At 38.3% G+C, this 27,942-nt stretch overlaps 4 protein-coding genes across 8 annotated transcripts; all 4 read right to left on the bottom strand.

Moving 5' to 3' along the window:
- Positions 1-346: 346 nt before the first annotated feature.
- LOC103707901 lies at positions 347-6,365 on the bottom strand. The gene is made up of 5 exons (XM_008792611.4): positions 6,144-6,365; positions 5,979-6,052; positions 3,115-3,247; positions 2,453-2,764; positions 347-866 (listed from the first exon to the last, which is right to left on the bottom strand). The coding sequence occupies exons 1-5, from the start codon at positions 6,267-6,269 to the stop codon at positions 594-596; spliced, it is 918 nt and encodes a 305-aa protein (XP_008790833.1). The 5' UTR covers positions 6,270-6,365; the 3' UTR covers positions 347-593.
- A 3,946-nt stretch (positions 6,366-10,311) lies between these two features.
- LOC120113334 lies at positions 10,312-12,764 on the bottom strand. The gene is made up of 2 exons (XM_039134486.1): positions 11,474-12,764; positions 10,312-10,385 (listed from the first exon to the last, which is right to left on the bottom strand). Exons 1-2 carry the CDS (start codon positions 12,762-12,764, stop codon positions 10,312-10,314), a joined length of 1,365 nt encoding a protein of 454 aa, XP_038990414.1.
- Positions 12,765-15,287: 2,523 nt separating this feature from the next.
- LOC103707903 lies at positions 15,288-15,857 on the bottom strand. The gene has a single exon (XM_008792612.3). It carries the CDS (start codon positions 15,855-15,857, stop codon positions 15,288-15,290), a length of 570 nt encoding a protein of 189 aa, XP_008790834.1.
- Positions 15,858-17,720: 1,863 nt separating this feature from the next.
- On the bottom strand, positions 17,721-27,053 carry LOC103707904. 5 transcript variants are annotated; one of them, XR_003385890.2, is made up of 7 exons: positions 26,895-27,053; positions 26,656-26,732; positions 22,892-23,929; positions 20,877-21,744; positions 18,649-18,804; positions 18,110-18,256; positions 17,721-18,017 (listed from the first exon to the last, which is right to left on the bottom strand). XR_003385890.2 is itself a non-coding variant. In XM_008792613.3 (5 exons), the coding sequence occupies exons 3-5, from the start codon at positions 23,858-23,860 to the stop codon at positions 18,210-18,212; spliced, it is 1,884 nt and encodes a 627-aa protein (XP_008790835.1). In that variant the 5' UTR covers positions 23,861-23,929; positions 26,656-26,732; positions 26,895-27,052; the 3' UTR covers positions 17,763-18,209. The 5 variants fall into 5 exon arrangements, 1 of the variants encoding a protein (XP_008790835.1); XR_003385887.2 differs by lacking the exon at positions 18,649-18,804 and having other exon boundaries at positions 26,895-27,052; XR_003385888.2 differs by lacking the exon at positions 18,649-18,804 and having other exon boundaries at positions 17,721-17,939; positions 26,895-27,052.
- Between the last annotated feature and the right edge of the window lie 889 nt (positions 27,054-27,942).

The following is a 27,942-nucleotide window of genomic DNA, read 5'->3' as shown; positions in this document are numbered from 1 at the left end:
GTTTCAGATTAGGGGCACCATTTCTCGTGAAAGATAAACAAGCTGTCTCCCCAGCATACAACCCAGTTCTGGGGTGATATTGTCACACCAAAGTACCAAACCTCTAGGTTTTACGGCCAAATGCCATTAGCAAAGCTTTCCAAAAAGTACAAGAAGTTCAGAGGTTGTTTGCAATGACAGACTCCAAGAGAAGACTCTTCATATAATCATGGCTTACATACCTTTCTAACTGGGGTAAGCATTCTGGCTGTCCTCCACAGTGTTCAATTTTGTAGGTAGCCCATCTCATACTTAATTGCAATTGCACAGTGAAAAGAAGGGGGAGAAATTATTTACTCCAAGATCAGGTCCAAAATCATGATCGTGTGGCATGCTACAAAGAACGATACAAGAAAAAACGTATGGGACAGCATTCCATTGTTTGAACTTTAAATTAGATACATATATGATAACAATCTCCATGACATCAGAGCTAAGACCAAACACTGCTAAAACAACAAGCACATGCAGAAGTGTTTTAATCAGTCCAGAGAAACATCTTTCCTGACTTAAATTAGGAACCAACACATGCTGATATAAATATGTTAGGATAGTTAAACCAGTGCGATGCTGCTCTCACCGCCAGGGGGCTTACGGACACCGCCATAGTATTCCCTGGAAGCAGACTTCCCATCAGCAAATATATCACTGCCGCTAATTTCCCTCAGCTTTGCCATGCTCAGGGGCTTCTCAGCAGATCCAGGCTGTGCTTCTTCTTTGAAAATGTCATTACCTGTAAGCTCTTGAAATTTCTGGTTGTGGATTTTCCTTGCTGTCTTGATCACAGGCTCCTCACTAAACATGATATTGCTTGGACCCCCAGCCGGCTACAAATATTGAACAAAAGGATGAATACTTCAAATATTAAAAAAAAAGTAATATAAAGAATATGGACCAACAATTAGCACAAGGAAATTCATGTCAAATACTTCGTGGTTATAAGGAAAAAGAACATTGATCAAAAGCAATTTAAATTTAAAAAAAAAAAACAATAATCAGGTTGCCATTTTCTGCACGTAGTGCTTCAAGGAGACTGGTAAGACTGCAATATGCACGCATCCTACAAAGATCACCTCGATTTGTAGGAGGTTGAGGGAATTAAAGATAATTTTCACAAAGTGTAAAAGCAATACGAGGCTTGATAGCCTTGAACAAAACCAGCGCTTTGCATTGTAGAGGTGATAAATAATCTGTAATAGACTCTTACGGAACCACTGAAAAAGAAAGAAAAAGAAAGAAAAGTGACGCTACTGCAATCTCACATGCATCTTCGAACATGGAATACATGTGCATACATTAGACACTAATTCCTACATTGTTAAGCGTTAAAGATATGTGCATATAGAACAACCACACTCACTTCCATCAGCAGAATACCTCTATTCAGGATGATCCTTATATCACTTGGGCTTGGGTACGAGTGTAGTGTGCAGATGAGTGACAGATTTTCTCATACCCATGTATCATACCTCCACTCATTTACAGGTGTAAAAATGCAGGTACTTTGAGGTAAACTGTGAATAGCACAGACTATTGTTCATGAAGCAGACCATTACAAAAGTCGATCAATCATTTCTCCCAACACAAGCAGCTCTTTGTTTGCAAAACCATAAATAGAAGTAACCAACAAACCAATTGTGAGCCAAATAAACTTTATGATTCCTGATCCTACATCATGATAAACATAAACATTTCATAATGAATGAAAAGTAGAAAAAGAAAAAAGAGAAGCACCACAATCAGATGTTTCTGAATACAAAAATTTTGTGAGTGATTATAATGCAGAACGAAACGAATGTATCAGTTCGTGTAACAGGAAAATACTAATTAGCCACTTGAAATGCATTATTCTGATAGAGTGGAGCAGCAAAAGCAACACTGAATGATATAAGCCACTAGAAATTTCAAAATGACAAGCATTTTGAAAACAGAAAAAGAAAATAGGCACCGCAGATTCCAATATTTAGCAAACAATGAACACTTAAGAATTGTGTGAGAGAACAGAAAGGCGAAAACTTAGGAAGCAAGTCATTGCTTTGATACATTAGGATGTTTCCAAGTAATTTCTCTGGAGCTCCCATGCATTTTCTTTACAGGCCAATCTCGTGTTTCACCCAACTTTCACAGGTAAGTCGCAAGAAAACATTTTGAGCATTATGAAAATATTACCCAGCAGCTATGTAAAGAAACTTCCAAATCCTAAAAATTTTCCACTATAGTATTAAAAATATCAATGCTTCTTGGTTTTATAAGAAGGGCAGAGATGCTTGATGAAAGGAAAAACATAGTTTTACAGTTATCTCCGCTAAAGAGTGTGAAACAAAGTCCAAAAACAGCAGCATAAGGTGCTTTAGAATTTTTTTAAAAAAAAATCAGAAACATAAGATCATGTTTTACCCATCTTCTCACTCACATTGGATACTTTCACAGATGTATGTATGTTTCGTGGCTGGGGTAACCCGAAGTCCAAATTGCCCCTCAACTCCAAATTCCGAGCTGCTAAAGGCCTAGGTGGAACCTCGGGAGGAGGACCAAAGATGTCATGCCCACTAAGTTCTTTGCACTTTGCGTCAGAGGTCTGCTTCTTAGTTTTAGCCTCTAACTCACTATCCAAAGTACCACTTAGCTCTCGCTGCTTTGCTACCTCCGTAAGTGTGGTGGGCTTCTTTGGAGAGACACTCTCATCAGCACGGAATGAGATTTGGCTCATTGCGCTAACTGCTTGCTGATGGACAAAAACATAAAAGCCAAGCGATTCAGTTCCACATTAGAATGTAAAGCATATATTTAGGCTTTTAAGGCCAAAACAAGAGTGAATGGATACTAAAGCAAAATTAACACACCGAAACTAATAAGTGTAAAAATCTTATTTGGTGAATAGTAAATGTTCAATGCTAGTGTAGCAAAAGGAAATGGGAGCATAACAATTGTTATTTGTCACTCTTCTACTTGTTGTTAAAGTAAACCGATTTTATTGGTATTCCAGTGTACAATGAAAAATCATTGAACTAATAGAACATTTTTAGTAAGTTTAAATTTAGAGGTTTGGTCTCCCAAATAATTTTGAAGAGATACCTGATACATTCGTACACCTGTTTTATTAGGATTTGAGGCAGAAGCATCAGATTCAGATGCACCATTTTCCTCGCCAGCTGCAAAGATACCACTACCAGTTATCTCTCTCAATTTTGAGCCAGAGCAAGGTTTCCTGTAAGTTGAAAAGCATAGTGTTATAGCTTTCAATAGAAGTACAAACTTCAAATAATGTGATTCATCAAGTATAGAGTGCATCATCAATTGTTCAAACTTCAAACTTTGTTATATGTAAATTGTTGCTTTAGTCATTAAGGTATCTCCAACCAGTTCTTGCTCAGTCAAACTACAACAAACAAGTTTATGCACGTATATATTATATAATGATCGAGCAATATATTTTGCTTGTAAATGAAGTGCATGCATTAACACAACCACATGAACCTACAAAATTACATTTGCACTATAGTATAAAACAGCAAAAGTGGCAGTCATCTCGGGTTCAGTCTGTCATAGCCTTCTAGCTACCACATTGCTGAAGGACTTCATCCAGCTCGGCAGTTAAAGGGATAAATGGTGGAGTTGTCACTAACAAGATGCCTACAGGTTTACCAACTAGGGTTTCCTCAGATAAGCCAGCAAAAAGAAGAAGCAATAGGCACTATCACCATCTAGACAAGGAGTTTGGACCATAAAAATTTTGACCTTTCAGACAACCATGATGGAACCAAATCTTTCTTAACCTAACATTCTATATTTAACATTTTTAGAGTCCAGCCTTCTCAAAATGAAACTTCTAATGCCACACAAATTAATGGATTGACATGACTGACTTTGAAATGACATGTTTAGTCATTTATTCTGCATGACAGCTCATAAACTTATTTGACCAACTCAGCCACAATAGCACTTAAATTCCTACATGACAAGAAAACTAAGTAGAAGTACTTATAACTTAAATTTTCAACCCTTGACCAATGACCAAACAGTTGAGCCTTCATGAAGTTAATTTTTATGATAAGGTGGATTAGGTCCATTTGCCTAGATTGCTCAATGTGCTGTTATAATCTCAGATGATAAATGCCCATCAATTGCATGGCATCATGATCTCCATTGTGTCTATTCAACTCCAATGCTAGTCTACCTAGGAAAACTAGAGTTCCATCATGTCACTTCGAAAACATATTGTACAAAAAAAGACTTGCAGAAAGTGAACGTAACTAATGCACATCTGCCATTCCATGCAAGCTTAGGACCTTAAACATCCAATCAGACTAACCAAATAAATGCATACCCATCCATGACCATAAATTTCTTCTTTTCTTAAATGATCATGTCTACGGAAGAAGGGTCTAACCAGCTTCCAACAGATACTATTATTACATTAAAAAATGCAGCCCATCAACAAGGTCAGAGACCCGTAAGCCAATGATGTAACAAAATAATTCAACATACTTTCAGATAAAAAGTTAGGACAACTGATTGTTTCCATACAATTATTAGGAGGCACATTTTTATGGATGTTAAATATGACATCTCATCTGGTTTTCATGACGGTTACTGATTGTAATACCAAGATTAAATAACTATCAGGATGTTACTTCATAAATGAATATAGCATATGGCATTGTCAAGTCCTGACACATGCTGCCATGCATATGACCAAGCATACAAAAGAAAACAAGTCAATATCAGATAGCAAGCAAATCTGAAATTTGGCACTCTGGAGGCATTTATTATGCAATGGTTAAGATGCAGAATCCTGTGGAAGTAATTTGGGTGGGGGTTAATCCATGGAGATTGTAGGGTCGTGTCCATGATAGGCCCAGGAGGGGTCCCTTTCATATCCAGCTTTTAAGCCTCAATAATCAGGGGGTCCTAGGGAGGCAGTAAATCACATTCTTGTTGGAATTAAATCTACCCTGCTTAGCAGAGATATGAAAACACCTAACTTAAACGGGTAGCCGGAGATGAGTAAAGCACTGAATACTAAATTTACTGGCAGCAACACATTTGCACCAAACAATCATAATAATAATATCTTCCATAAATAGGTTCATTAGGAAACACGAAGATACTAATTGGCAGGACCCTAGGTTCAAGTGGCATGTGATTGAGATAACTACTGCTCTTCAAGATTTTTACAAATAGTGCTTTTACCAAACAATTCCTCATTTCAAAATCATAGAAACTTCATGATTCCATGAATAGCAAGTCTAAGCTATCCATTCTTACTAGGAGCACCACCATCCAGTGAAAATATTAAAGATCAAAGGGCCATAACATTTTCTCCATACATACCATGAAATGTGATTCTCATCATCCTTGATTTTCCTTAGCCTATGGCTTCTTCAACTTAATTACTTCATTTAAGAATCATACAGTCAAGCAGTCTTTTTTATGGATGAAAATAAAATGTGTAAAATATCAAATCCACACTAATGATAAAAATTTTGTGCCACGACCCGTAAAATCCACATTCATGCACTGAACAGCATCAACAGGATAAATATACAATGCATTGACAGCTATAGTAGTTGGCATAAAGAGCTACAATTTCCAACCAAATAACGGTTCTTAAAAAAAATTATCATCGTACGGGAAAAAGAACAAAAAAGAAAAATTAAAACGGAAAGATTGACAGAGAGATCGGCAGCAAAGCATGTTAAATCCCGGAATGGAAATCAACATGCTTGACTTTACCAAAATATATCTCAGGAAAAATCACTGCCTTTCGCATTCGCTTCTCGCGGATTGGATCAAGAAATCGGTCAGATCAAGAAGATAGCACTTGACAGCTAGATCAAGTTCAGTAACCAAAATAGAAAGAAAAAAAAAATTAGGATCTACCAAGAAAGATCAACGAAAGCCCAAGCCACCGAGACCCGAACAGGACTGGATCTCACCTCTTGTTCACGCTCGCGGCCTCCTCCTCGCTCAACTGGGCTCCGAACATAACCGGGCTGATCCCTCCCGCCGGCTGCAAGAAATCCCGCAGAAATGGAAACCATGAGCCTCCGGAAGAGAAAGAAACGGCGCCGCATTCCTCGCCGGAGGGGGGAGGGGCGTACCTTGTGGGTACGGCGGGCGGGGGTAGCGGACTCGGCGGCCGGCGATTCCGAGGGAGGGGTCTCCGACCAGGTGAGCAAATCCGCCGTCGAGGTGTGGGGCTTCCTCACTGGTACGCTCCTCTCCATCGCGCTTCGATTCGCTTCGCTTCTCTTCTTCGCCTCCGACTCCGAGAGAGAAAGAGAGAGAGAGAGAGAGAGAGGAGAGAAGGCGTGTATGCTTTGGTGGAGTGGACCAGAAGTCGAAATAAAGTGTAGCTGAGGCTGACCTCCCTCTCTCTCTCTCTCTCTCTCTCTCTCTCTCTCGTCTTTTTCCCTTTTTTGTCCTTTTGGATTTTTTCTCTCTCTTCACGCAGGGGAAACCAGGACGTCAATTCCGGAGATGACGTGGCTATCGTCTCTTTCTCTCTCTGAATCGCGTCACCTTCAGTGGAGTGACACCCGTTACAACGTTACTATTGTTTGGGAGGGGTGAAGCACGTGGGGGAGAGAAGGGAATATTTTCGACATATGGCCGTGATTCACCAAATCTTCAAATTCGTTTGAATTGATGAATGTAGCCCTGTTCTTGATTAGTGTTTTTTTGTCTTTGGTACAAGAGAGATGAATATAATAATTACATAAGCTTGACATGATGATATGCAATTTGGTAATGTATCACTTATTCAAATACATATGCATATAATAATATTATAAAAACTATAAAAAAAATTACTATAATCTTTTGAATGAAAATGAATATAGAGATAAGATACCATTGAATTGTTTATACTACAAGAAATTTTCTTATAGACTTTGCTCATCTTCCAAAAAAAAATTTCTATACGGTTAATTGTAATCGATATTATAAAAATTATTGCCATATTAAAAGTGATATATTAGGGACATTATTTATCTATGCATCAAATAGTTCAAAATATATAATTTTAATAGTTCGATGTAATGCTTTTGCATGATTTATAATCTAGAAGCATCCAACTCTATTAAATTCTGACCATACAAAATTTTATGATATGCAGATTGTAATCAAAGATATAGATTTTCATATATCTTTTTATATAGTTTAACAAAATAATACTATAATCATTAATTTTTGTGCTCACTTGATGTATGAAGCAATAGTCTCAAAAATACAAAATTTTGGTTTGTCAATAGTTTTTTTATTATTATATAAATATGGTCAGGAATATGGACTTTCAATTTCAAGTATGAATTATAAATTTTGAATTAGTGGCTTGAGATCTCAATACTTCTAGAAGGAGAATAGACCGGCTCTTCATTATAACTTTTTATAGATTTCTATATAAAATTATATTATTAAAAATAATAATAATAACTCTATTTTTATAACTTTTTACTATATCGAAATCCAACCTTCATAAAACACTTAGAAACTAACACGATGGCACCTGCTTATCAAATAAAAGTTACGGATAGAGTATCTTCCGAAATGGCTATATTATAAAATATACAAGTCAACTTTATTACATAATAAGAAAAATAAATTTTTTATTAGTATCAAATTCGTCAAGTTATTTACCAGAACTTTTCAAACTACCAACTAAAAATTAAACTGCTCAGCTTTACCAATAAGCACTAATTTTTGAGTGCATGCATCCAGTGGATTTAAGTATTAGGCCATGAATTATATTCTAATGTAAAGTCATGGAGAATGCAATTAGGTAAGTTATCTAATAATATCATTCAATTTTTTTTTAAAAAAATATTTTCTCATGCTGCCAACAGCTAACAACACCTCTCAATTAATGCTGCAACCTAACAATTTCAAAATTTGAATTTAAATTTCCACCATGTAACGGTCCGGGCATTACGGCCCACATCAGCTCAAAAGCATCGGAGGTTAACTTAACTGGGGCGGTGAGGGGATCTCACACTCAAGTGGCCATGGATTTTTTTTTTTATTTTTGGTAAAAAGTCGCCTTGATTTTTTTTTAGGAAACAGACTTTGGACGGTGGATGGCATCGTGCTAACGAATTCGGCGGAAAATTCTTTTCCCAAATTACCATTTTACCCCTCGCACTTAAATAGATTTTGACGGATGGCGCACCAACAAAGTGGCAGTGGACCCGTTCGGTCAATATAATTCCCCGGATAAATAGAGAGCCGTTCGATAGGAAAGATCGGACGGTTGAGTTTGTCTCAACTGATGCTAGCATTAAGATACAGTTGTTGCGGGTGACGTACTGTTGTTTGATCTCGACCGTTCAACAACTGATGATACTGTACGCTAACGAGAAATTATTCTCACAATCCTAACAGTTTGATGAAACCATCACAAGATACGCTCCCTTAAAAGTCTGAGTTGAAAAGTCTTGAAGTCTACCCATTAGAGTTAATTGATATTTTTTTTGCCCTCCTTCCAAAGGTAGGTGCTTCAGAAGCTTGTGAGCAAATAATTTCTTGGATTGTACCCCAAAAAAACAATTTCTTGGATTCGAAGGGCTTAAGACTTTGATATATTTACTAATTGGTTCTACTATTTTCTTTTGGCTTAACACTAATTTCCATATTTTACACTAGCACTTCAACTTTTATAATTTTTAATCTCCGTTTCACTTAAAAATAAAAGTAGATCGGATAACATATGTTCGGATTTATTTTCGTATCTAAATATATTCGGATATAGATAGAAATTCGAGTATTTGACTAATATCCATATTTATATCTATATCTGGCAAAGAAAAATGAATATAGATATGGATAGACAACTATCCAATCCGTATTCGAATATCCGATTCTATTTATAACCTTATTTAATTTTATATAACGTTTATAAATTTTTAAGAAAAATAAATAACCATATTAATATACTATGGACTTACTTTTTCATCCACTTAGTAATATCTTCAATTCTATGATGATAAAGTTTAATTATCCAAGTTATATCCGTATTTATATGCATGCCTCTGAAATCTAATTTGTATTCATATTTGTTTAGAACAAATGTGGATACGAATTTCTGTATCTAACTAACATTCATATCCATATTCGAATTCCTCAAACAAAACAAATATAGATATGGATATACTAATATTTGATCTATTTTCAGTCTAATTTCAGTCCTAGTTTCTTCGAGAGGTTAAAAACCAACTTTCAATAAATCTTTTTTATAAAAAATAGCATATCTTGCTATGTTGTAAACATGTGTGATTTAGGGGAATCTTCGTAAAAAGTTGACTGGCTTTATATAACAATACATCAAAGTAATTATCAACATCCAAGCTCATTATTTTTACTATCTTCCACTTTCATTTAAGTATTATGTGATTGTGGGGCTAGTTTATGGTTTTCAAACATGGGAGAAAAAGTTTCTACCTGAAAAACGTGGAAGATATAGTGACACAAATTGTTCAGGTGCTAGATGTCATTGCATTATACTATGCTGTCCATCATTACCATTATGAAAATTTAAAATATTGAAAACTAAGGCAAGGTTTCCAATCAAATAAAATCTAGAGTTAAATAATTAAAAGCAGCGGATGGAGGAAAGACATATTGAGTGTGCAATATCACTCACAATGCCTAGAAGATTAACCTTTCCCCTTCGGATATAACAGATGCCAAGACCTTAGATGAGACACCCATGATGGAATCCTCTTGCACTGGTATTGGTATTAGCAAGCTTTTACAGTTTCCCTTTAATGATTTTCTGAGTGATTATTCTTTCAAGCAGTCTCCATGTCGGAAGAAAATCATATCTAATTCAGGTCATTGCTTATAAGTTCTAAAATCTGCGAGCCAACTCATCCTTAGTTAAAGAGAAATTTGTGTACAAATTTTATTTTTGGCAGTTAGTGTACAAATATTAGAAATGTAGTTCATGTTCTAGATTCTAATCTTCAGAGTAACATGCCCATTGTTTCTGCAGAAAATTAAAAAAAATTTATATAATTTATAAAATTGCTTATTCTTTTATGATTAAGTTTCATAAATTTAGGGAGCAACTAATTATGAAAATATATCTTAAAATTGAAAAGGATAAATAATAGCACACAATTACTAATAGATGAGAGCATGGGAAAATTACTTTAACAAATACAGAAGACTAGAAAAATAATGGCGGTCTGACTTTAACTGAGGGTCCTAGAATACAGTCTGACTTTTAAGACAACTCCCCCTAGAAGCAATGTCCTAAAAAAAAGTTCAAAATTAAGAATATTTGGATGAAGTCTCATCCATTAATTCAGAAAACTCAACAAGGAAGGGCACATGGGAAACCTCAACTGAAGATTGGAACACAGTCAGCAATAAAAAAACTTCAATGTTTTTGCAACTATGCAGTCCAATGATGATGCGAGACACTGCCCATCTCATCGTAGCAATAACAAGTCTGACTAGGGGCTGTAAGATAAATTTGCAAACAAACTCATGCTCGGCTCGAAATCGACTTGCTCAATTAGTAAATGAGATGAAAATGGCCGAATTCCACTCCTTGAATGTGCATATCAAGGCATCAACTGCTCGAACATATCTTTATTTATTAGTTTATTTCTCCATGAGCGCCCAGGTCGTTCAGGTTATTTGTGTTCAAAATAGTTTGCCTAAAAACTGCTATATTTTTATTTTATAAAAATATTATAAAAAAATAATTTACTAGAACAAAGTCAGAAGAGTATATACTATTCTAAAAATGTGATTGGTTTCATCCCCAAGATGCAACGGCAATAGTTCCGAACATACATAATGTTTCAGAAACATCTTATTTTTTCAGAAATCAACATTCTTTTCTGCAGAGTTACATCTCTTCTCAAAGAGGCGTCTCACAAAAAATATTTTAAACTAAAAATTAGATAAAATTATTTATTTTTTTAATTAAAATACCAACAATTTGGCATTGGTTGAACTTGTAGTCCCTAAAGCATAGCCGGTGCCAAACCTATTGAGAGTAAATACACTGTAGCAACAAATGGTCTATCCATTCTTCCGCGTAACGTGCAGCAGCTTCCAACATTTATGCCTGTTTGTTAAGTTGTCAGCTGTGAGGACCTCATTATTATTGTAACATAACCAGTTGAAGATTTTGATTTTTTCTGGGTTGGTAGTTTCCATATGATCGATATTCCCAAACAAAGATTTGACTCTGCCGGGCAAGAGGAAGTTGTAACATTTGTTTCACCTGAGAAAGTGTCGGTTTGAATCCACTTCAATGTCCGTTTGTCATTCCCATTTGTGAGCTGAACTTAAAAGCGTCCTAGGTTAGTGTTTTTTTTTTTTTTTTTTTTGATGAAACGGGCATTTCATACAACACGGGTACGAATACACCCAATAGAGTCAGAAAACAAAAGGCCCCGAAGAGCTCTGGGCAACTCACACTCGCCTGACCATAGGGTGCTTCCTGAGTGGCTCGCAACATATGCCGCCACCCAGTCGGCTGCCCCATTGGCCTCGCGATATACATGCATGGCCTGGAAACTAACCTCCCTCGCCATATCCCAAATGTCATGGATCAGAGGGTGAACTCCCCCATAGCTGCACGAGCCTTTTCGGACCCAGCTGATCACAGTAGCAGAATCTCCCTCTAACAGGACAGAAGTCGCCTGAAGCACACGCCGCACATAGCACATACCCATCCAGGCTGCCCGCAGCTCTGCCCCAGGAACCGAAGTGTCAAAAATCTGACAGCCCCCTGCCACCACCACACCAGAGCTCGGTCCCCTGATAACAAAACCAGCCCCTCCTCTCCTACCTCCATCCAAGACTGAGCCATCAAAATTGACCTTGAGGAAACTCGGGGGTGGAGGCTCCCAGGTAAAAAATACCCTATGTGAAGCTGCCGAAGCAGAATGGGGGCCCCAGGTGTCTCGAGCTATCAAAGGTCTATGGGCTAAGTCTACATGTATAATCTCTGCTGCCTGAGCACTGGCCCGCTCCATCACAAAACGCGGTGAAGGCCTACCCTCGCCAAAAACACGGGCATTCCTGGCCAGCCATATCTGATAAGCTGTACAAGCTGCCTGAATAGCCATCCTGCGCCTCAGAGGGGTGCTCGCCCATCGCTGGACCCTCTCCAAAAAACAGTCCCTCCGACTCCACGCATCCTCCGGAATCCCAGTCAGCCTCCAAGCATCCCGCGCCCGATCGCACTGGAATAGGACATGATCCACCGACTCGTCCTCCCCACAATCCGGACATAGAGGAGAGAGGCCCACTCCTCGTCTGCTCAGCACTGAACACGTCGGCAAACACTCCCAAGCCACCTTCCAGAGGAAAAGAGCAGCCCTCTGGTGTAGCCCAAACCTCCACACCCAGCCACAATCTAGGCCTGGCACAGACTCCCGCTGAATAACTCGAGAAACATCACCAACCCCGACACTCGCTCTGCAAGTAGTGCTCCAGACCCTGACATCCGGACCTGCAGACACCGGAATGGGAAGTGCCCGAACCCGCTCTGCCAAATGCTCTCCAAACAGCTGGTCAAGTCTGTCACCATCCCACTCTGCCGCCCCCGGCCTGAGAAGGTCAGAAACCCGGAGTCCCTCTGCCCCCGATCCACTAAACATCGTCGGCCATAATCTCAATGGGAGCGCATCCACCCATGAGTCCTCAGTCACATCAATACTCCGTCCATCGCCGATCAACCATCTAGTATGAGCCAAAGCCATCGGCAAGTGCCGCCCAATCTCTCGCCATATAAAGGAAACTCTGCGGCCCCTACCGCCTGTACAGTGAATCCCGCACGACCGTATCTAGCTAACATGATCTGGCTCCAAAAGCCCTGTGGCTCCAAAACAACCTGTACAGCCCGTCGTGCCAGTAGAGCCTCGCGCCGCGCCTGGAGTGACTGCACCCCTAAACCTCCCTCCCGCAGTGGCAAACATACCCTCTCCCAGGCCATCAAATGTACTCCGCGACCTCCCCCACCAGAGCCCCATAGGAACCTCCTCATGAGCCTCTCAATCTCCTCCAGTACAGTCTTCGGCACAACAGTATGTGCCATCAAATAAATAGGCATAGAGCATAGAACTGACCTGATCAGCGTCAATCTGCCCATCATAGAGAGAGAGGACGCTCTCCAACCCTCGAGTCTGCTCCGCACCCTCTGCACCAAGGTAGAGCACTCCGCCACCCGCAGCCTCCTCCCTGTAAGGGGGACCCCCAGGTAAACCAGGGCCCCCTCCTCCTCCTGCATCCCTAGGATCGCCCTGACCTCCCGTCGCACCCTCCGCTCCGTGCTCGGACTGAAGTGTATGGCAGATTTTTGGAGATTGACTCTCTGCCCAGACATCTCGCAGTACTCCATCAAGACCCTCCGAAGGGCTCTCGCATCAGTCCCTCTCGCCCGAGTGAGCAAGAGGCAGTCATCTGCAAACAATAGGTGAGAAATGGGGGTGCCAGGAGCTGGACTATAGGCGACCAACTCCCGATTCCCACAAGCAGCATGCAAAGCACTCCCGATTCCTAGGTTAGTGTTTAAGCAATGTTTAAATGGAAGACAGTGCTAAGAGGAGGTTAGCGTGTAGGATTCCGAGACACTTTTAAGCATTATCTACCCTCTTTCTTACCCATCAGTTTTTGGCATCTGACGACACTTATAAGCATCGTTTTACTATTTGCTTTCAACGACGTTAATTAACATCATCTTAGTTTCATCCATGTCGACGCTACTTAAAAGCGTCGACAAATTTTGGCGCAGTAGCCAAAATTACGGACGCTTCTACCTAGCGTTAGCATGTATATGTTGATATTTTCCCATTTTCCTATAGTGGGAGGGCCTAAATTCTGCGGTTGCCTCATATATATATATATATATATATATATATGTCATGGGAGTTCTGAAGTTTGACATCCAGTTTCTCGGTTTCATGAAGTTGACTGTTAGTAGCTTGGGTTCGGAGATTACGGAACCTTGTGTTGAGTGCTTGCTCCTCGTGCCATGGTTCTTTCCAAAAGGAAGTTAGCTGACCGCTGCTTACCTCTGGTTTTGTGAATTGTTGGAACAGCTTAGAGATTTGAAGAAATGCTTCTCCAAAATGGGGAGGCGATCCTTAATTATGAGGTAGTTTGAGGGCTGCAGAGGAGCTCTGCTGTGGGAGTATATTGTCTGAATCAAGTTGTGCCATGGTATGTGTGAGTCGGTGAAGAATTTCGACCACCATTTCAGAAGCAAACTTTGGTTCAGAACTTTTAGATCTGTGAGGCCCAAACCTCCAATCTTCTTAGGCCTGCATACTTGGTCCCAACTATACCCAAACATTTTGGTTTTTCGAACTGGTTTGAGGTGGACATGAGGAATGGCTCTCCTTGCTGCATTGATGAGAGTTAATCTTCCGGCTATCGTCAACACTTTGCACTAACCTTTTTTCCAACCCGAAATTCCAATCTTGGGGTTTGAGAGAAGAGTGATGCAGTGGAATTCAACGGGAAACTTTGCACTAACCTTTTAAAGTATTTGGTGACGAAAAAATTTTCTTCGCCAAGTTCGTAACCAATACCCTGTTGCTAAAAGTCATCTTCGACGAAAATAGTAATTCGACACAAAATATTAACACATATATAATTCGTGGTACAATAATTCATCACTAAAAGTAAGCAAATAACGTTGCTTAAACATTTATTTTGTCGTGAAAAATTAGATCTAAGAATCATGTATATTATTTAGCCATACAAAATATTTATTGCTAAAAAATAAATATTTAGCGATAAAATATTATCCTTACCAAAAAAATAAAAATCCGTCTATGACGAAACATAATTTTGTTGCCAAATATAAAAAATATTAGCGACAAAATTAAATAGTCACAAAAAAATTGCTAGTATCTTTTATTTTCTTGTATCCATAAGTATATATTTGAAAACAATTCTAATATCATCATCAAAAGTAATAACTAATTCATGATAAAAAAAATATATTGTCATTAAAAGTCATGCTATTCATGACAATAATTTTTCGTTGCAAAAATATCATAAATTATTATGAATAAAATTACCGCCAAAAGACTAGAGTGGAAGTATTTGGCACCACAAATGTAGCGACAAAAATTAGCAACAAAATATAATTTCGTTGCTAATATACTACTTAAATAATATTTTATCACAAATATTTTATTTCGCTGCCTTATAGTGCTTATTAGTGACAAACTATAATTCATAGCAAATTATTTTGTATTGACCATTTTCTCGTAGTGTCACCATCCATCAACTATCGTTGCAGCTTGAAACATATCCTCCTCACTTCCAATCCAGTCACAGTGCTTACAACCACAGTCCTTCAAACTCATCAAGTGGCCAACCCTCCCCTTGTACTTCACATTCACAACATTAACCTTCATCTCTATGAACAAAGTGGGCGATTTGAGCCCGTTTAATCCTCGACTTGTTGTAACAAAGCTGACCCATCTCTCCAACGACGCGTCGCTGGTGCCCAACACGTCCTTCCATGCAAGCTTTCCTCTTCCCAAGAGCTTAGATCCTGTGAACCTTCCAAGAACTGGCATGGTTCTTCTCCATCGCAGCTCGAACACAATACTTTGGTGCTCGAGTAGCTCTCCAATGGGGTCCGAGGCACCCCAACACTCGAATGATGCAAGCTCGTTCCAACGAGGGTTGCCCGTGGATCGGATCTCTTGGGTGTCCACGCGAATCCTTCTCCCATTGCCGGGAAATATATAGTACCGAACAAAGAGGTTTCCGGGGAGGTCAAGATCAAAATTTGCTAGTCTACCAACTTTCAGCTCACACTCGAGGGAATGAGACATGGTTAAGAGAATGAAACGACAAGGAGCAAGGAAGAAATAAGAAGAGAATATAACTTGGGTTTGAGATGGTTTGATGAGGATTTCTTATATAAGTGGTGAGGGTCTTTGGTGTTGGTAGGGGCCACAATATGGATAGAAAATACGAAAGAATAACCACCCAAATCACGGTTGATTTGATGTGCACTTTTGAGCAAACCGTGGGCTTTGGTATGGCCTTTGAGCATTACCAAAGGTCAAATAACCATAGAGAACATATAGAAATAGGAGTGCGTTACTATAATAGAGTTTTTTTTGGGTATGGATCATTGCTGGCTCCTATAAAATTTGAGTGAAATTATCAATTATGAGCAGATAGAAGTATGAAGCCAGTTATTATTTTGCATGGACATGAAGAAGGGATTGAATTCATTATACATTCTCATGTATAGACTAAGAGAAATCATATAGTCACTATGGTTCTAAAAATACACTCATTTGACATGGGCAGTTAATGAGATGTTAATCCATATAGGCCCTGCAAATATAGAGAACTGATTGGTTCTCAGAAATTTTTCAAGTCCATGAAAAACCAGATCTGACCTGTTACATTATTTGGGCACTGTCAAGAGCCATATGGACAAATATGCAGCCATCTTTCTAATTTCCAAATTTATGTCAAAGTATGTCATTTCTCATATGCTCTCCATGTCTCATATGATGAGTCATGTGACCCTAATTATCTTTTAAAACTCCCTTTCAGTCCATTGGGATTGGGCTCTAGACCCACCATGAATAATCCTGTAATATACACCATAAACAGAGATGGCATTTCACTAGTTGGCTACCAAGGAGGATGAGCACCCTCAAACTGTAGTAGCTTTAAGGCCTATTATTATAAGAGCAAATGTCATGGGTGAGAAAGTTGATCAGTGGCGGCGGCTACTGAGTGAGATTAACTTGTGGCCAACACTTTGAAGAAAAGAAAAGTGAACCATAAAAAATCCCATCCATAACCCTTTTGGCTTGTATAAGATTAAGCCATCTTCTGAAACTTGCACTAAAGAAATTCAGATATCCAATGGCTGTTGCGCTTTCAGCTTTCCAGATGTCAAGGAATCTTAGTCATGCTCTGGATAGACCTTAGAAGGGATAAAGAGATAAGTTCCAAGGGCAAGAGGCTTATCTTCTAAAAGATCACATTGAATGGCAAAAGCCGAACCTACAGAGCTCTTGGCTTTTCCCATTTCTAACTATAATATGAGAAAAGCTACTTTACTCATGAGCTTAAGACCTGTGATGCACTGAACTTTCTTATTTAGTAGGAGAAAGAGAATCCAGTCACCATAAATATATTGTATGCTACCACGAAGAGTTTCTCGAAGGAATATACCAAAATAATTATTAATTCTTATTGTCAAAATTGCTTAGAGATGAGTAAATGTGGATAAAGTGTAATCTTAACATAAGAAAAGAAATCCATTCACCATAGATATATTTACATGGTACCAGATTTTCTCGAAGAAATTCACCAAAACAAAAAAATTTACATTAGCTATGTTGTATGCCCCAAAATGTTGCAATGTAGATGATATTAGTTTAAAAAAAAAGAATTGAGGCAAATGCCTTTAAATTTAGAAAGAATGGGTTGGAAATCAATTGATTAAATTGTTTAAAAGAAGGCCCTTAGCAGCACCTGTGGAGCATAACAGGGGGCCCCAGTATGGGAAGAGACCTACTATAGTTACTTGGGGCCCTAACTAGAATGAGAAAGAATCCCCACTAATTTGGTATAGGGTGAAAAATCTGGAACAATGATCTCTTCGTACCCTTAAAAGCAACAAGCAACTTTAATAGAACTCAATAGCATCCTCTTAGAATAATGTGTTGATAAGAAGCAAAGCAATGAACTATACGGCATTTTCGAACAAATATATGTGAGACATATTCTAATATTCTAGATTCTGGTTCATTTGAACAGTGATAAAAGGCAATATCTGACGTAAAGAACAGTGAAGAGAGTAAAAGGATTACCATTTCGTAGTACTCATTTGTAAGGCATACATTTACCAAAGAGCAGTAATCCAATGAAATACAAGTCCAACTCTGCCAACCATTCCAAAGCAAACGATCTCCTTATCAACCCATAACATCACCAAAAACACCTTGAAAGCTTTCATATTTCTAAGGAGAAACAACAGCGATAATGAATAGGGAAAGAGTTCTTATTCAGTTCAACTTTAAATAAGGGATCTGAATACCTCAGTAGTACTTACACTTCAAGGAACCGAGCAACAACGCCCTTCACACTTGAGGTTCAAAGAAGCTCTCTGATGACGATTAACATAGTCTGTGACGTGTTAATCACTTGGGAAATCATGTATCATCTTCCACAAGCAGCACATTATATCCATGACTCGTATCTATTTCAAAAGGTCATAATAAGATCATATAAACTGTTTACAGAAATAGATAAAAGTAAAACGGTAAAGATCTCCTTAATTGACTATAGCTCTTTTAATCCTTCCATTTCTATGATATGAAATATCACTAGCCCACAAAAAAGAGAGCAGCACGATTATGGAAACTTTAGAGACAATTCACCTATTTTGGTGGATGAGCGGGAAATGGGGATCAACTATAGTCTTTCATGCCTAAAGTGCCATATATTTAGCATAATAATTACTATTGTTCAGAAGTAAGATATTCACTTAAGAGCAACCAAATAGAAAAGATGACTTTCTTCTGATTTCTTCTTTAACTGAGAGAGAGAGAGAGAGAGAGAGAGAGGAGAGACCGATCCAAGAAAAGTTACCTAGGTTCAAATGCTTTGGAATGCACCATTCAGGAGTCGAACTTAGAACCACCTCCAAGGAGAGGAATGCAACCACTGGGCTGTTTTCCAGTTTGCAGGATAAAAAAATGAACGTAGTCTAGGTTGATGGTAGAAATTTTGCTGAAGCTTTAGTTGCTGGAAATGAAGGTACATAAGACTAAAAGACCAGAAGTGCAAACATAATGACGAAGTGAAAAATGAGAACCTTAAGTGGGTAAGAAACATGCACAATGGTGTGTAATTTGAAAGAAATAGACCAGATTCGTTTATGATCATCAGGCCAAATTTAAGACAGGCAGCAAATCTAATTTGAATGATACTATGAGAAAAATTTATTTATATCGTCCTTCAATATTTTGCAAGCCTTATTGCTGATATTGTTTCCCTAACTCCAACAAAAATAATGCCTTTCAAAGTCAATAGCATTTGTTACATATATTCTTTTCTCAAATTGATGGAAAGATTCTTGTTTTGAGTGAAAAGGTAAGAAAATGGGGAGAGTGAACTACAGCCAGATAGGGAATGTTGAGTCTAGAGAAAATGTGCTGCCCCTCAAAGCGTTAGAGAAAATGAAGATTGCAATCAATGTAATATTTCTAAGAAAAGCTTCTGAAAGTTGCAAATTATCACATAGGGAATGTTGAGTCTAGGACCTCCACAAGAACTAGATTAACAAAAAAAATATACAACACCAGATAGTTGAGATGGTTGTGCTTCTTCCCCTGAATATATGTACACATGTATCACAAACTACAATAATTGGAGGAGAAGAAGCACATCCATCTCATGTTTTAAGCCTACAAGATCTAGTTTAGGACAGCTGTGCCATTATCATTTGATAGAATATTTAAAAGAAGAACAAGAAAGAAACAAACCACAACAAAAGAATAGTGTTTTTTATTAAATATTAGTGGGCCTCATTCTCTAGGGATCTAACTTCTCTATTCATGCAAACGATGGTTGGATTTGGGACAACTCATTTCAGAGGACAAATAATTCCCAAAAAGGCTTATTAGATGTTCAGAAAACAGTAATATCGGTGGGGAAGCTCCTATGCTTAACTTCCATTTTCTCTAAAAAGAGAAATGCCCTTCATGCCATTTCAGGTATGTGTAAGGTAGGTGATGTGCTCCAAAGTAAGCATGCACAAGCAAAAACAAGAACGAAGATGACAAGAAGAGAAGGTGAAAGGAGATGCAAATATCCTTAAAAGTGGAGCTTCCTAACACAAAGTAATAATAATCAGATATCATGGTTTATTAATGAACCTTTTTTTGATTGGTCTTTCAATAACTTCACAAATTGGCTCTTGTAGCTTCACGATCATGAAGGGCTACAAAAAGACCATGGGGCACATGATCCAAACTGAACATGTGTGAGCCCTCGTTTTTTGCCCAAATCTGATCCCCTCAGAAACAGGTCAGACGGCATCCATCTTTTCTACCTTTTGATTAGCAAATCAGGTCTGTCATAAATGGATATGCTCCATCAATCAGAACTAATTAGGTAGGGTATACATAAGTCGGATTGGTTATGTAAGGTCATTGTTTGACAAATGGTTGTGAAGTGAGACCAGAAGCAGGGAAGTGCTGGAGTGGCGTTAACTTTCCAAGCCCAAGAAGCACCTTCAAGTCTGCTGTGAATCAAGCTAAAGCCTGTTTATTAAAAAAAGAAGGAAAAAAGGGATTCTTTGAAGCTTGCTATGTCAAAGCATACTGTCAGATGAGACAAGATGGTGTAGATAAATAAGTATTCATATATTAACTTTATTATTGGATCTTACTCCTGGAAATGAAAATTCAATGCAACACAGCTTCAGGTATATTACCTTGGTCTAGTGTCAAAGAATATGTGCAAATGTGCATCAGCCATACCAAAACCAGACAAATATTTACACATCCAGTACTTTCTAAGAGGATTAAGATAAATATCATTTATTATGTGCCACTAAGTAAATTTGCTGCATATGGAACACATGGGAGAGAAACAAATAATATTATTCTAATATCAATTAGCTTCTTTGGGCATACAAAGAACAATGAAATAGATTACTGAAAAAAAATTTACTCATTTTAATGCATTTAGCAAAACTCAACAAAAGAAGTAACATAGTATGCACTTAGTACATTGATGCCATAGTTATCACTAAATTGTGTGCAGTCAAACATGGTTCTTTGTGTTTTTAAATTAATAAAGAGTTTTGATACCTTTTGTAGCAGCCTTGTTATATATATCTTTCCGGTAGTCAGCATTTTTCCATTCACTCTCATCATCATCTGCTTCTCCTCTTCCATCATCTCCAATATCACTTTCGCTAGCTGTCTCCCACTCAGAGTCATCAGCCTCTTGGCCAAATACATCTCCAGTATCACCCTCACAATGAACTCCCCCATGCTTTATAGCTGCTTCTCTGAATAGCCATGCAGCACGCATCTGCTTCTTGACTAACCTTTCAGCATAATCAGGAACTTTGTTTTGTCTCAAAGAAAGGTCGGGATCATTTGACTGAGAACACTCATTAATGAAAAGAATGGCATCTAACAAGCTCTCCTTAGCTAAAGCAAGCATATCATATGCTTGGGCTCTTCTCCACAGGCTTTTGGCATGACGATTAGGAGGGTTATGAAGGCACAATGCACGTGTAGCATCGCTAATGGCTGCCAATGGCTGCTGCAAGAGAAGATAACACTGAGCCCTGTTGCTGTACAACACAACTCTCTCTTTTTTTGACTTCATGGGACACAATGCCAGCGCTTCAGAGTACTTTGATGCAGCTCCTGCAATATTTCCTGAAGAAAATAAAGAATTTCCTTCCAGCTTAACAACCAGTGCTGCTGCCTGCTTTATATGCAGATCCTCCTTTGGCATATTCTTCTCCCATGTTAATCTCTGCCTGGAACTCAAAAGCTCGTCAATTTGTTCTTTCGTATGGCTGCTGATAAAATTGCGTGCTGTCCCATGTGACTGTATACATTCTTGAAGGACGCTAACAATATTGTCCCCAAGTCTTTTATGATCACCAAGAGTTGAAATTTCTGCTAAATCTATAAGTGCTGGGGCTGCCTTATCTATCACCTATTAAACAACAAATACAACACCCTTCAGAGAAAAACAATAAATTTTATGACTAAAGAACTTTTGATGTGTTGCAAATAAAATCCGTAACTGGTTAACAGTATATGATTAGCAATAATGCTGTCATTGAAATGTCAATGACTCCATGAGTTGGACAAGAACTTTTAGAGCATTAGTTTCCTAATTTTAACCATAAATAGCATCATCAATAGGGCAATCTAATGTTTGCTGTGTCATTAGTCACAGAATTTAAGATGTTGATCGAGGTTATCATGTTTAATACTTTAGGACAAGCATGAGATAGGATACATTTTGCTTATAATTGCTCTATTTATGATCTTATTTGAGTATAGCTCCTCCAGAAAATGAGCATATGACTCTAAGATTGTTTAGAACCTTTCAACTAGAAATAACCGGCTATGGCCATGTTTTGCAATGTCATGAAACCATGTCAAATCTTATATCTGAATTGCAGTGCTCTTCTGAAAATAAATCATTGCATCACCATACTGCCCTTAAATCCAACATTTTGCTCAAGCTTGGAATTGTGGAGAAAGCTCTTAAAGCTTGTGCTGGATTTCTCACGGAGCATCTTAAGATGAGCCCACTGGACCAGCACTCTGCTGATTGCTCCATGTTTCAGCTTCTTCATGGGATGATCTAGATTAGCTAATAGCTGAATTTGAAATTGTCCATCTTTTGAGACATGGTAAAACTTCATTATCATGATTTGCTAGAATTTGGATTCTTTTTGAGGTTAGAAACATGGAAGACTGGGAAGGTGATTCTTTTTGAGGTTAGAAACATGGAAGACTGGGAAGGTGATCTTACACGCCTGAAAGGAACAACCAGCACATAAAGAAATGAAGCAACTCTTGCACTTGTCTGAATACAATCCTTTGGAAAGGAGAAGCTAAAGGAAATGGACATTGTTTTCATAATCAGAGTCCCAAACATCAACAAACAAGAAACCTCGTGTGTGGAATTGTTTAAAATCTCAAAATGCCGCTATGAGGCTAACAACCCTTATGCATTCCATTCCAGGTCATCTGTTTCCAGATTCATCTCTAATTGCACTTTGTCCTAACCATGTTAAATAAAGCAGATAAGCAAATATAATGGATGGAACATAGATATAGCATAGTACCTTATGGCAAGTACTTGGATCTTGAAGTAACCAAACAAGACAATCAATAGCCATGTACTGCCAGTCATCTGATGAACAAGCAATATTACATAGTGCATCGATGATACCAGGACAGTTAGCAACAGAACTCCTCCCAAGCTTGTGTTGGCAAATTGTTCGCAGTAAACCAATACCAGCTGGCGAGTTCTCATTGACAAGCCCACCCCACATGCCTGGTAATTTCATTAAAAATTCTGGCTTGCATATATCAGGGAGAAACTCAGGCTTGAAAGCGAAGCAATTAATTAGCTGAAGAGACCAGCACTGTAACTGACTGGCCCATTCCTCTGCTTTCCTGGACTCCATTTCCACACCACCCATCCCCCGTGTAAGTAGATCGCAGTGATAGCTTAGTCTCCTATCCATGAACTGGTAAAAGTGAGAGTAGACAATCTCTAGAGAACTTGACGCCAGCTGAATGGCAAGCTCAAGGACTTCTCCATGACTTGCCACCGCAGGAAATGTACTAGGATATGTAGCCAAGTGTCCCAGGGCCCTAACTGCTACCCTTTGTTCCACCCAGGTCAGCCTACCTCGTAAAAGTTCAACTAAGGGAGGAATAACTCCAGCATGCACCGCAGTTTCTGCAAACTCTTCCATATTCATGGTGTAAGATCCAATTATATGAGCTGCATAATAGGGGATGTATATGTTCTGGTCATGTGTAAGCCAACGCCTGTTCTTTAAGCCCTTCCATATCAATGCACCCATGCATTCAAATATTCCCAAGTTAACAAATTCAGGATCATTTGGATGCGCCATGGCAGTGTTCCAAAGGCCACTGATAGGGAGAACCTGGCCATCATCATCTTGAGAAGGAAGCTCTCTAAAGAACTTCAGTATACTTGTTCTTCTTTTATTTGGATTTCCCTCCTTCATGACACAGAAGAAGCATCCTGGGTAAGGACAGTCAGGTGATATCTTATCCATGATGGAAGGACCAACCGTTAGCCACAGTTTATTGATTCAATTACTCGTTGTATCTGGTTACTGTTGTAGCTGCATCATTTAACCACATAAGTTAATGCATCAAACTATTCAAGTATGAACTGATGAGCAACTAACTTGGAAAGTGAAGACAGAACCATGAAAATCAGATAATCAAGTAGTTATTTTATAAATCTATGCAGTGAGATAGAAATAATAAGTTCGTAATCCAAACAGAGAAATCCTTTTCTGATTGCAGAACTAATGCAAAAGGTGGATTTGTAACAAAAGATGAGATTTTACAAGTATGCAGTATCACTTAATATAATTTGACGAATCGAGCTGAAAATATTATAGAAGCAAATAAAATTATATTGCATTAAAAAAGAGTCCAGCATGGGAATGTTTTACAACATAAGCATACAAGCAACTGATAAAATAACATATAAGGAAAATGCTTAGCATAGCATGTCTCCTCACCAGAAAAGCACTGAATTAGCAAAATTATCTGGTTATATGATCAACATCAGTGAGAAAGAATCAAGATGTCTGGTTCAACAGGAAGTGATGATGTGCAACTGCAGAGCATAGTATCTGGATTATCTACTTCCCTTTGATGTTCAGAACTGCTATGGTATGTTAGCTAAGTGACTTGGCTGCTGTATGATGGATCCAGCAGATGTGGATTTCACGGAAAGTTTACAGTTCCTACTTATGATCACCTTATGCTTCCCATATGCTCTTACACATCTAGCAACTCCACTGCACAAATACAAATATACTCCAATTGATGGCTTATTATCACATATAGCACAAGTATGGTCAGAAAACCAAGAAGATATTTCTGGCTGTCAATGACATATATGGTGACATCTTAACCATTTCAAGTAAATTCAATTCCTTCAAGCATCTAAAATATCCAAAATCTCAAGTTCTTTTCCAACTTATTGATAGTTTGATGTCTCGCCTCGCGTATCAACCTAACCAATGTGCTTTACATAGATCCTGGAATCAAAGTCCAACATCAACTTAAAGAATTCAGTTTTTTTAACTCTTTCATATGCTGTTCTTTCTAGGAAATGGAAAAAAGGTTCCCATTTGCAAGCACTACAGATGTGACCAAAGTTGCTGTTTCATCTCAGATTGCATAGACCTAAAGCATTCAAATTTTGTCCGAGCAAGCTAAAGCCTACTCCAAAATTGAATATAAAGCTCATATTAGTTCCAAATATCTCCCTTGAAAAATCATCAAAAAATTTCACTACAAAAAACCAGCAATGAAAGTGTGAGAATTCAAGTCTCCCGACAGTGTACAGCTGATGCATATGGGAAAAAGAAATTTCTTAAGCCAGTCCTAATGGGTGGCTGAGATTGCACAGTTTAGCATTCAAAATATAATTGCGGTCTTCACGAAATTAATATGAATGAGCCTAATGCATATAAGCTATGGGATTATTACGAAATTAATATGAATGAGCCTAATGCATATAAGCTATGGGATTAAAGGTATGGTCTAATCCAACTGACTGAAAGAGTTAAACAGAATCTGGACAAAGCATCAACAAAATGGTACCTCCAAAACATATAGTTCTACAAACATGCTGAGATTGTTATCAATCATAATTTTTATACTCTAGTCTATAGATATAAATCTATAAACTCATGCATCAACACAAACAACAATTAAGAACTAGTATAATAATAGATGCATATGGTGAAAATATAACAACAATGGGTAGCAAAAGAAAGAAAAATAAGAAATATAATACACACACAAAGACCTTAATTACCGGACAATCATTTAAGCTAAAGGAAATTATCAGTGGCATAGAAGCAATTTCTAACTAGTTAAAGAAAATTGAGAAGGAGACTAGTCAGAATTCAGTGCCTACAGCTTTGGACTACAAAAAATAATAAAAGCTTTGTAATACGAGTACAGATATTAAAGAAAGAATTTACTAACAGATTCAAAATACAACAATGTTTTGCTAGTCTTTCAAACTTCAATGTTCTAACAGTTTAAGTCAAACCAAATCCTTAAATGGTAGATGATTTCAGTCTCTTATCCAAAAGAACTCTTTCAAATATAGATTGTTGAGATTTGGCCATTTGGGATCTGGGATTTTCAAATATTGAGCTTTCTTTTTTCAGGCTTGACCTGGTTTGAGGAAGAGAAAGGGGAGGAATAATGTTTATTTTCCGTGTAAGCAAAAATTTAAAAAAGATTAAAGCAATTGGCAGTTGAACGTGCGATCGAGAGAATCAACTTTGTTATACTCCTTATTCCGTCATAATTTTTTCAACTATCTTTACTCCTCCACCTCTTTCAAGCCAGTAATAAGCCATCATCTCTGTGCTCACAATCAAAACAGGCAATCAAACTCCCCTCACCATCTCCAAAGCCTTCTCACTGCATCCGGGCTGCAGCAGTCCACCTCCCTTCTCCACCCACCCTCAACTCTTATGGCAATAGCCTTTCCCGCAAGCCCTTGGCACAACTTAGATAAGCTTAAGATAACCTTAGAACACCCCCACCCTCATCCCCTGACCTCCACTACGTTCTCCATTTCCTTCAGATAAGTTTACAGGTACACTAAAGTCACTATTTTCGGATATGAATAACCTCAAAAAACCAATCTTACTACTCTAAACATAAAGGAAGGGGTAAAATAACAAACCCTAATCAGAAAGAAACGATCTTTTCGAAAGATAAGGCGCGAGAAACCAAATGAATCACGCCCCTTCAATCATTGAACATAAAAACAGGAAAAGTGAGGGGAAAATGGAATTTTGAATACCTCCAAACGAAGACTGAGACGAAGGCGAAGCAGAACCATGCCGCCGAGCTCTCTAGGAAATGAGCATCTTAACGCACCTGGATTTAATTAAAGAAACCAAATCTAAAGATGTAAAGGCGCAACAAAATCCCTCTTTGTTTCCCTAGAAATTGACAGATAGAAGAAGACAATGACAGGAAGAACTGAAAAAGGGGGCAAGAAGGCGAGAGGTAGTTGGGATTCTGGCACGCGAGAAGAACCTCTGGATCCTGCTTGCTTTTTTAGCCGTTGCGGAGGCCCGATGAAGCTCGTAGACTGTTGCAGACGTTGCAAATTCTGCCACTCTTTTGGACAAAGCCCTCGCTTGCCCTCCTTTCTCGTGTGATTCTGGAAAGCTCCTTTTCTTTTTCCTACTTAGATCTGCCTTTTTTTGTTTTTAATCCACGAGATCTATTAGACATTATTTTGCATTTTTTTTATTTTATTTTCTTTTAAAAATATTTTATTTTGTTTTTTTGCCATAAGGGGGAAGAGCAAATTTTGTTTTTGGACGGCGTTGCAATCATTTTTATGAAGGATTTTTCACATATGGACTTTTATAAATATTTAAAATCACATATATGTATTTTACTATTTACACATATTTTATAAATTATTCTTTTATGTATATCCATATAAATATATAAAATTATATGGATATTTTATAAATTTATTATATATATATATACTTTATAAATTATTATTGGTTATACTATAATTTTGTATTTTTGGAGTGGTTAATTTGTTGTATAGGGAGCTCAATGAGTTGGAGATTGTTGTGGTTCAAATTCGGCCCGAGAGGGACCACGCCGGAGGAGTCGGAGAAGCTACCGGTCCGGATGGAAGAAGGACGTCTCTTCCTGCGCGCTGGCGAACCTGCACAAAGTCTCACTAGTGGGATTCCGGTGGAAGCCCTCCAATGATTAAGTTAGAGTGAATCTTAGCTGGAGCAACCAAAAGTCTTTTAAGTGTCACCTGATGGGGTTATTTATAGTTCTCGCGGAGGTGCTCAGGCGGCCGAGGTATGACCCGTCTCATTATGGGAGGGAATGGCAAAGGCCAGGTGGCGCGTGGCCACGGCTTGCTTGGGGCATAGGTTTTAAGTTGTTCTTGCGCACAGTATGGCGTTGCAGGCGTTAACAAGGTATGGCCCTTGGCAGCAAGGTATGGCCCTTGGCAGCAAGGTATGGCTCCTGGTCGTCATGTCATAGAGTGGCTAGCAAACAAAGCATGGCGCGGTGAGGTTTTTATGTACAGCCACGTATGCGG

Source organism: Phoenix dactylifera, chromosome 15, assembly GCF_009389715.1.
Source record: "Phoenix dactylifera cultivar Barhee BC4 chromosome 15, palm_55x_up_171113_PBpolish2nd_filt_p, whole genome shotgun sequence".
In the NCBI taxonomy this organism is placed as follows: Eukaryota; Viridiplantae; Streptophyta; class Magnoliopsida; order Arecales; family Arecaceae; genus Phoenix; species Phoenix dactylifera.
This window is presented reverse-complemented; position numbering and strand designations above follow the sequence as displayed.

Coding starts and splice junctions, on each gene's coding strand:
- LOC103707901 (XM_008792611.4), bottom strand. CDS start 6,269: ATGGAGAGGAGCGTACCAGTGAGGAAGCCCCACACCTCGACGGCGGAT. Junction 6,053..6,143: donor CCGCCCGCCGTACCCACAAG/GTACGCCCCTCC, acceptor GATTTCTTGCAG/CCGGCGGGAGGGATCAGCCC. Junction 867..2,452: donor CATCTGTGAAAGTATCCAAT/GTGAGTGAGAAG, acceptor CAATATTTGTAG/CCGGCTGGGGGTCCAAGCAA.
- LOC120113334 (XM_039134486.1), bottom strand. CDS start 12,764: ATGGCTTTGGCTCATACTAGATGGTTGATCGGCGATGGACGGAGTATT. Junction 10,386..11,473: donor CACCCTATGGTCAGGCGAGT/GTGAGTTGCCCA, acceptor TCCAATCTTCAG/TTGAGGTTTCCCATGTGCCC.
- LOC103707903 (XM_008792612.3), bottom strand. CDS start 15,857: ATGTCTCATTCCCTCGAGTGTGAGCTGAAAGTTGGTAGACTAGCAAAT.
- LOC103707904 (XM_008792613.3), bottom strand. CDS start 23,860: ATGGATAAGATATCACCTGACTGTCCTTACCCAGGATGCTTCTTCTGT. Junction 21,745..22,891: donor ATCCAAGTACTTGCCATAAG/GTACTATGCTAT, acceptor GTTGTTTAATAG/GTGATAGATAAGGCAGCCCC. Junction 18,257..20,876: donor TAACAAGGCTGCTACAAAAG/GTATCAAAACTC, acceptor CTTTTGAAATAG/ATACGAGTCATGGATATAAT.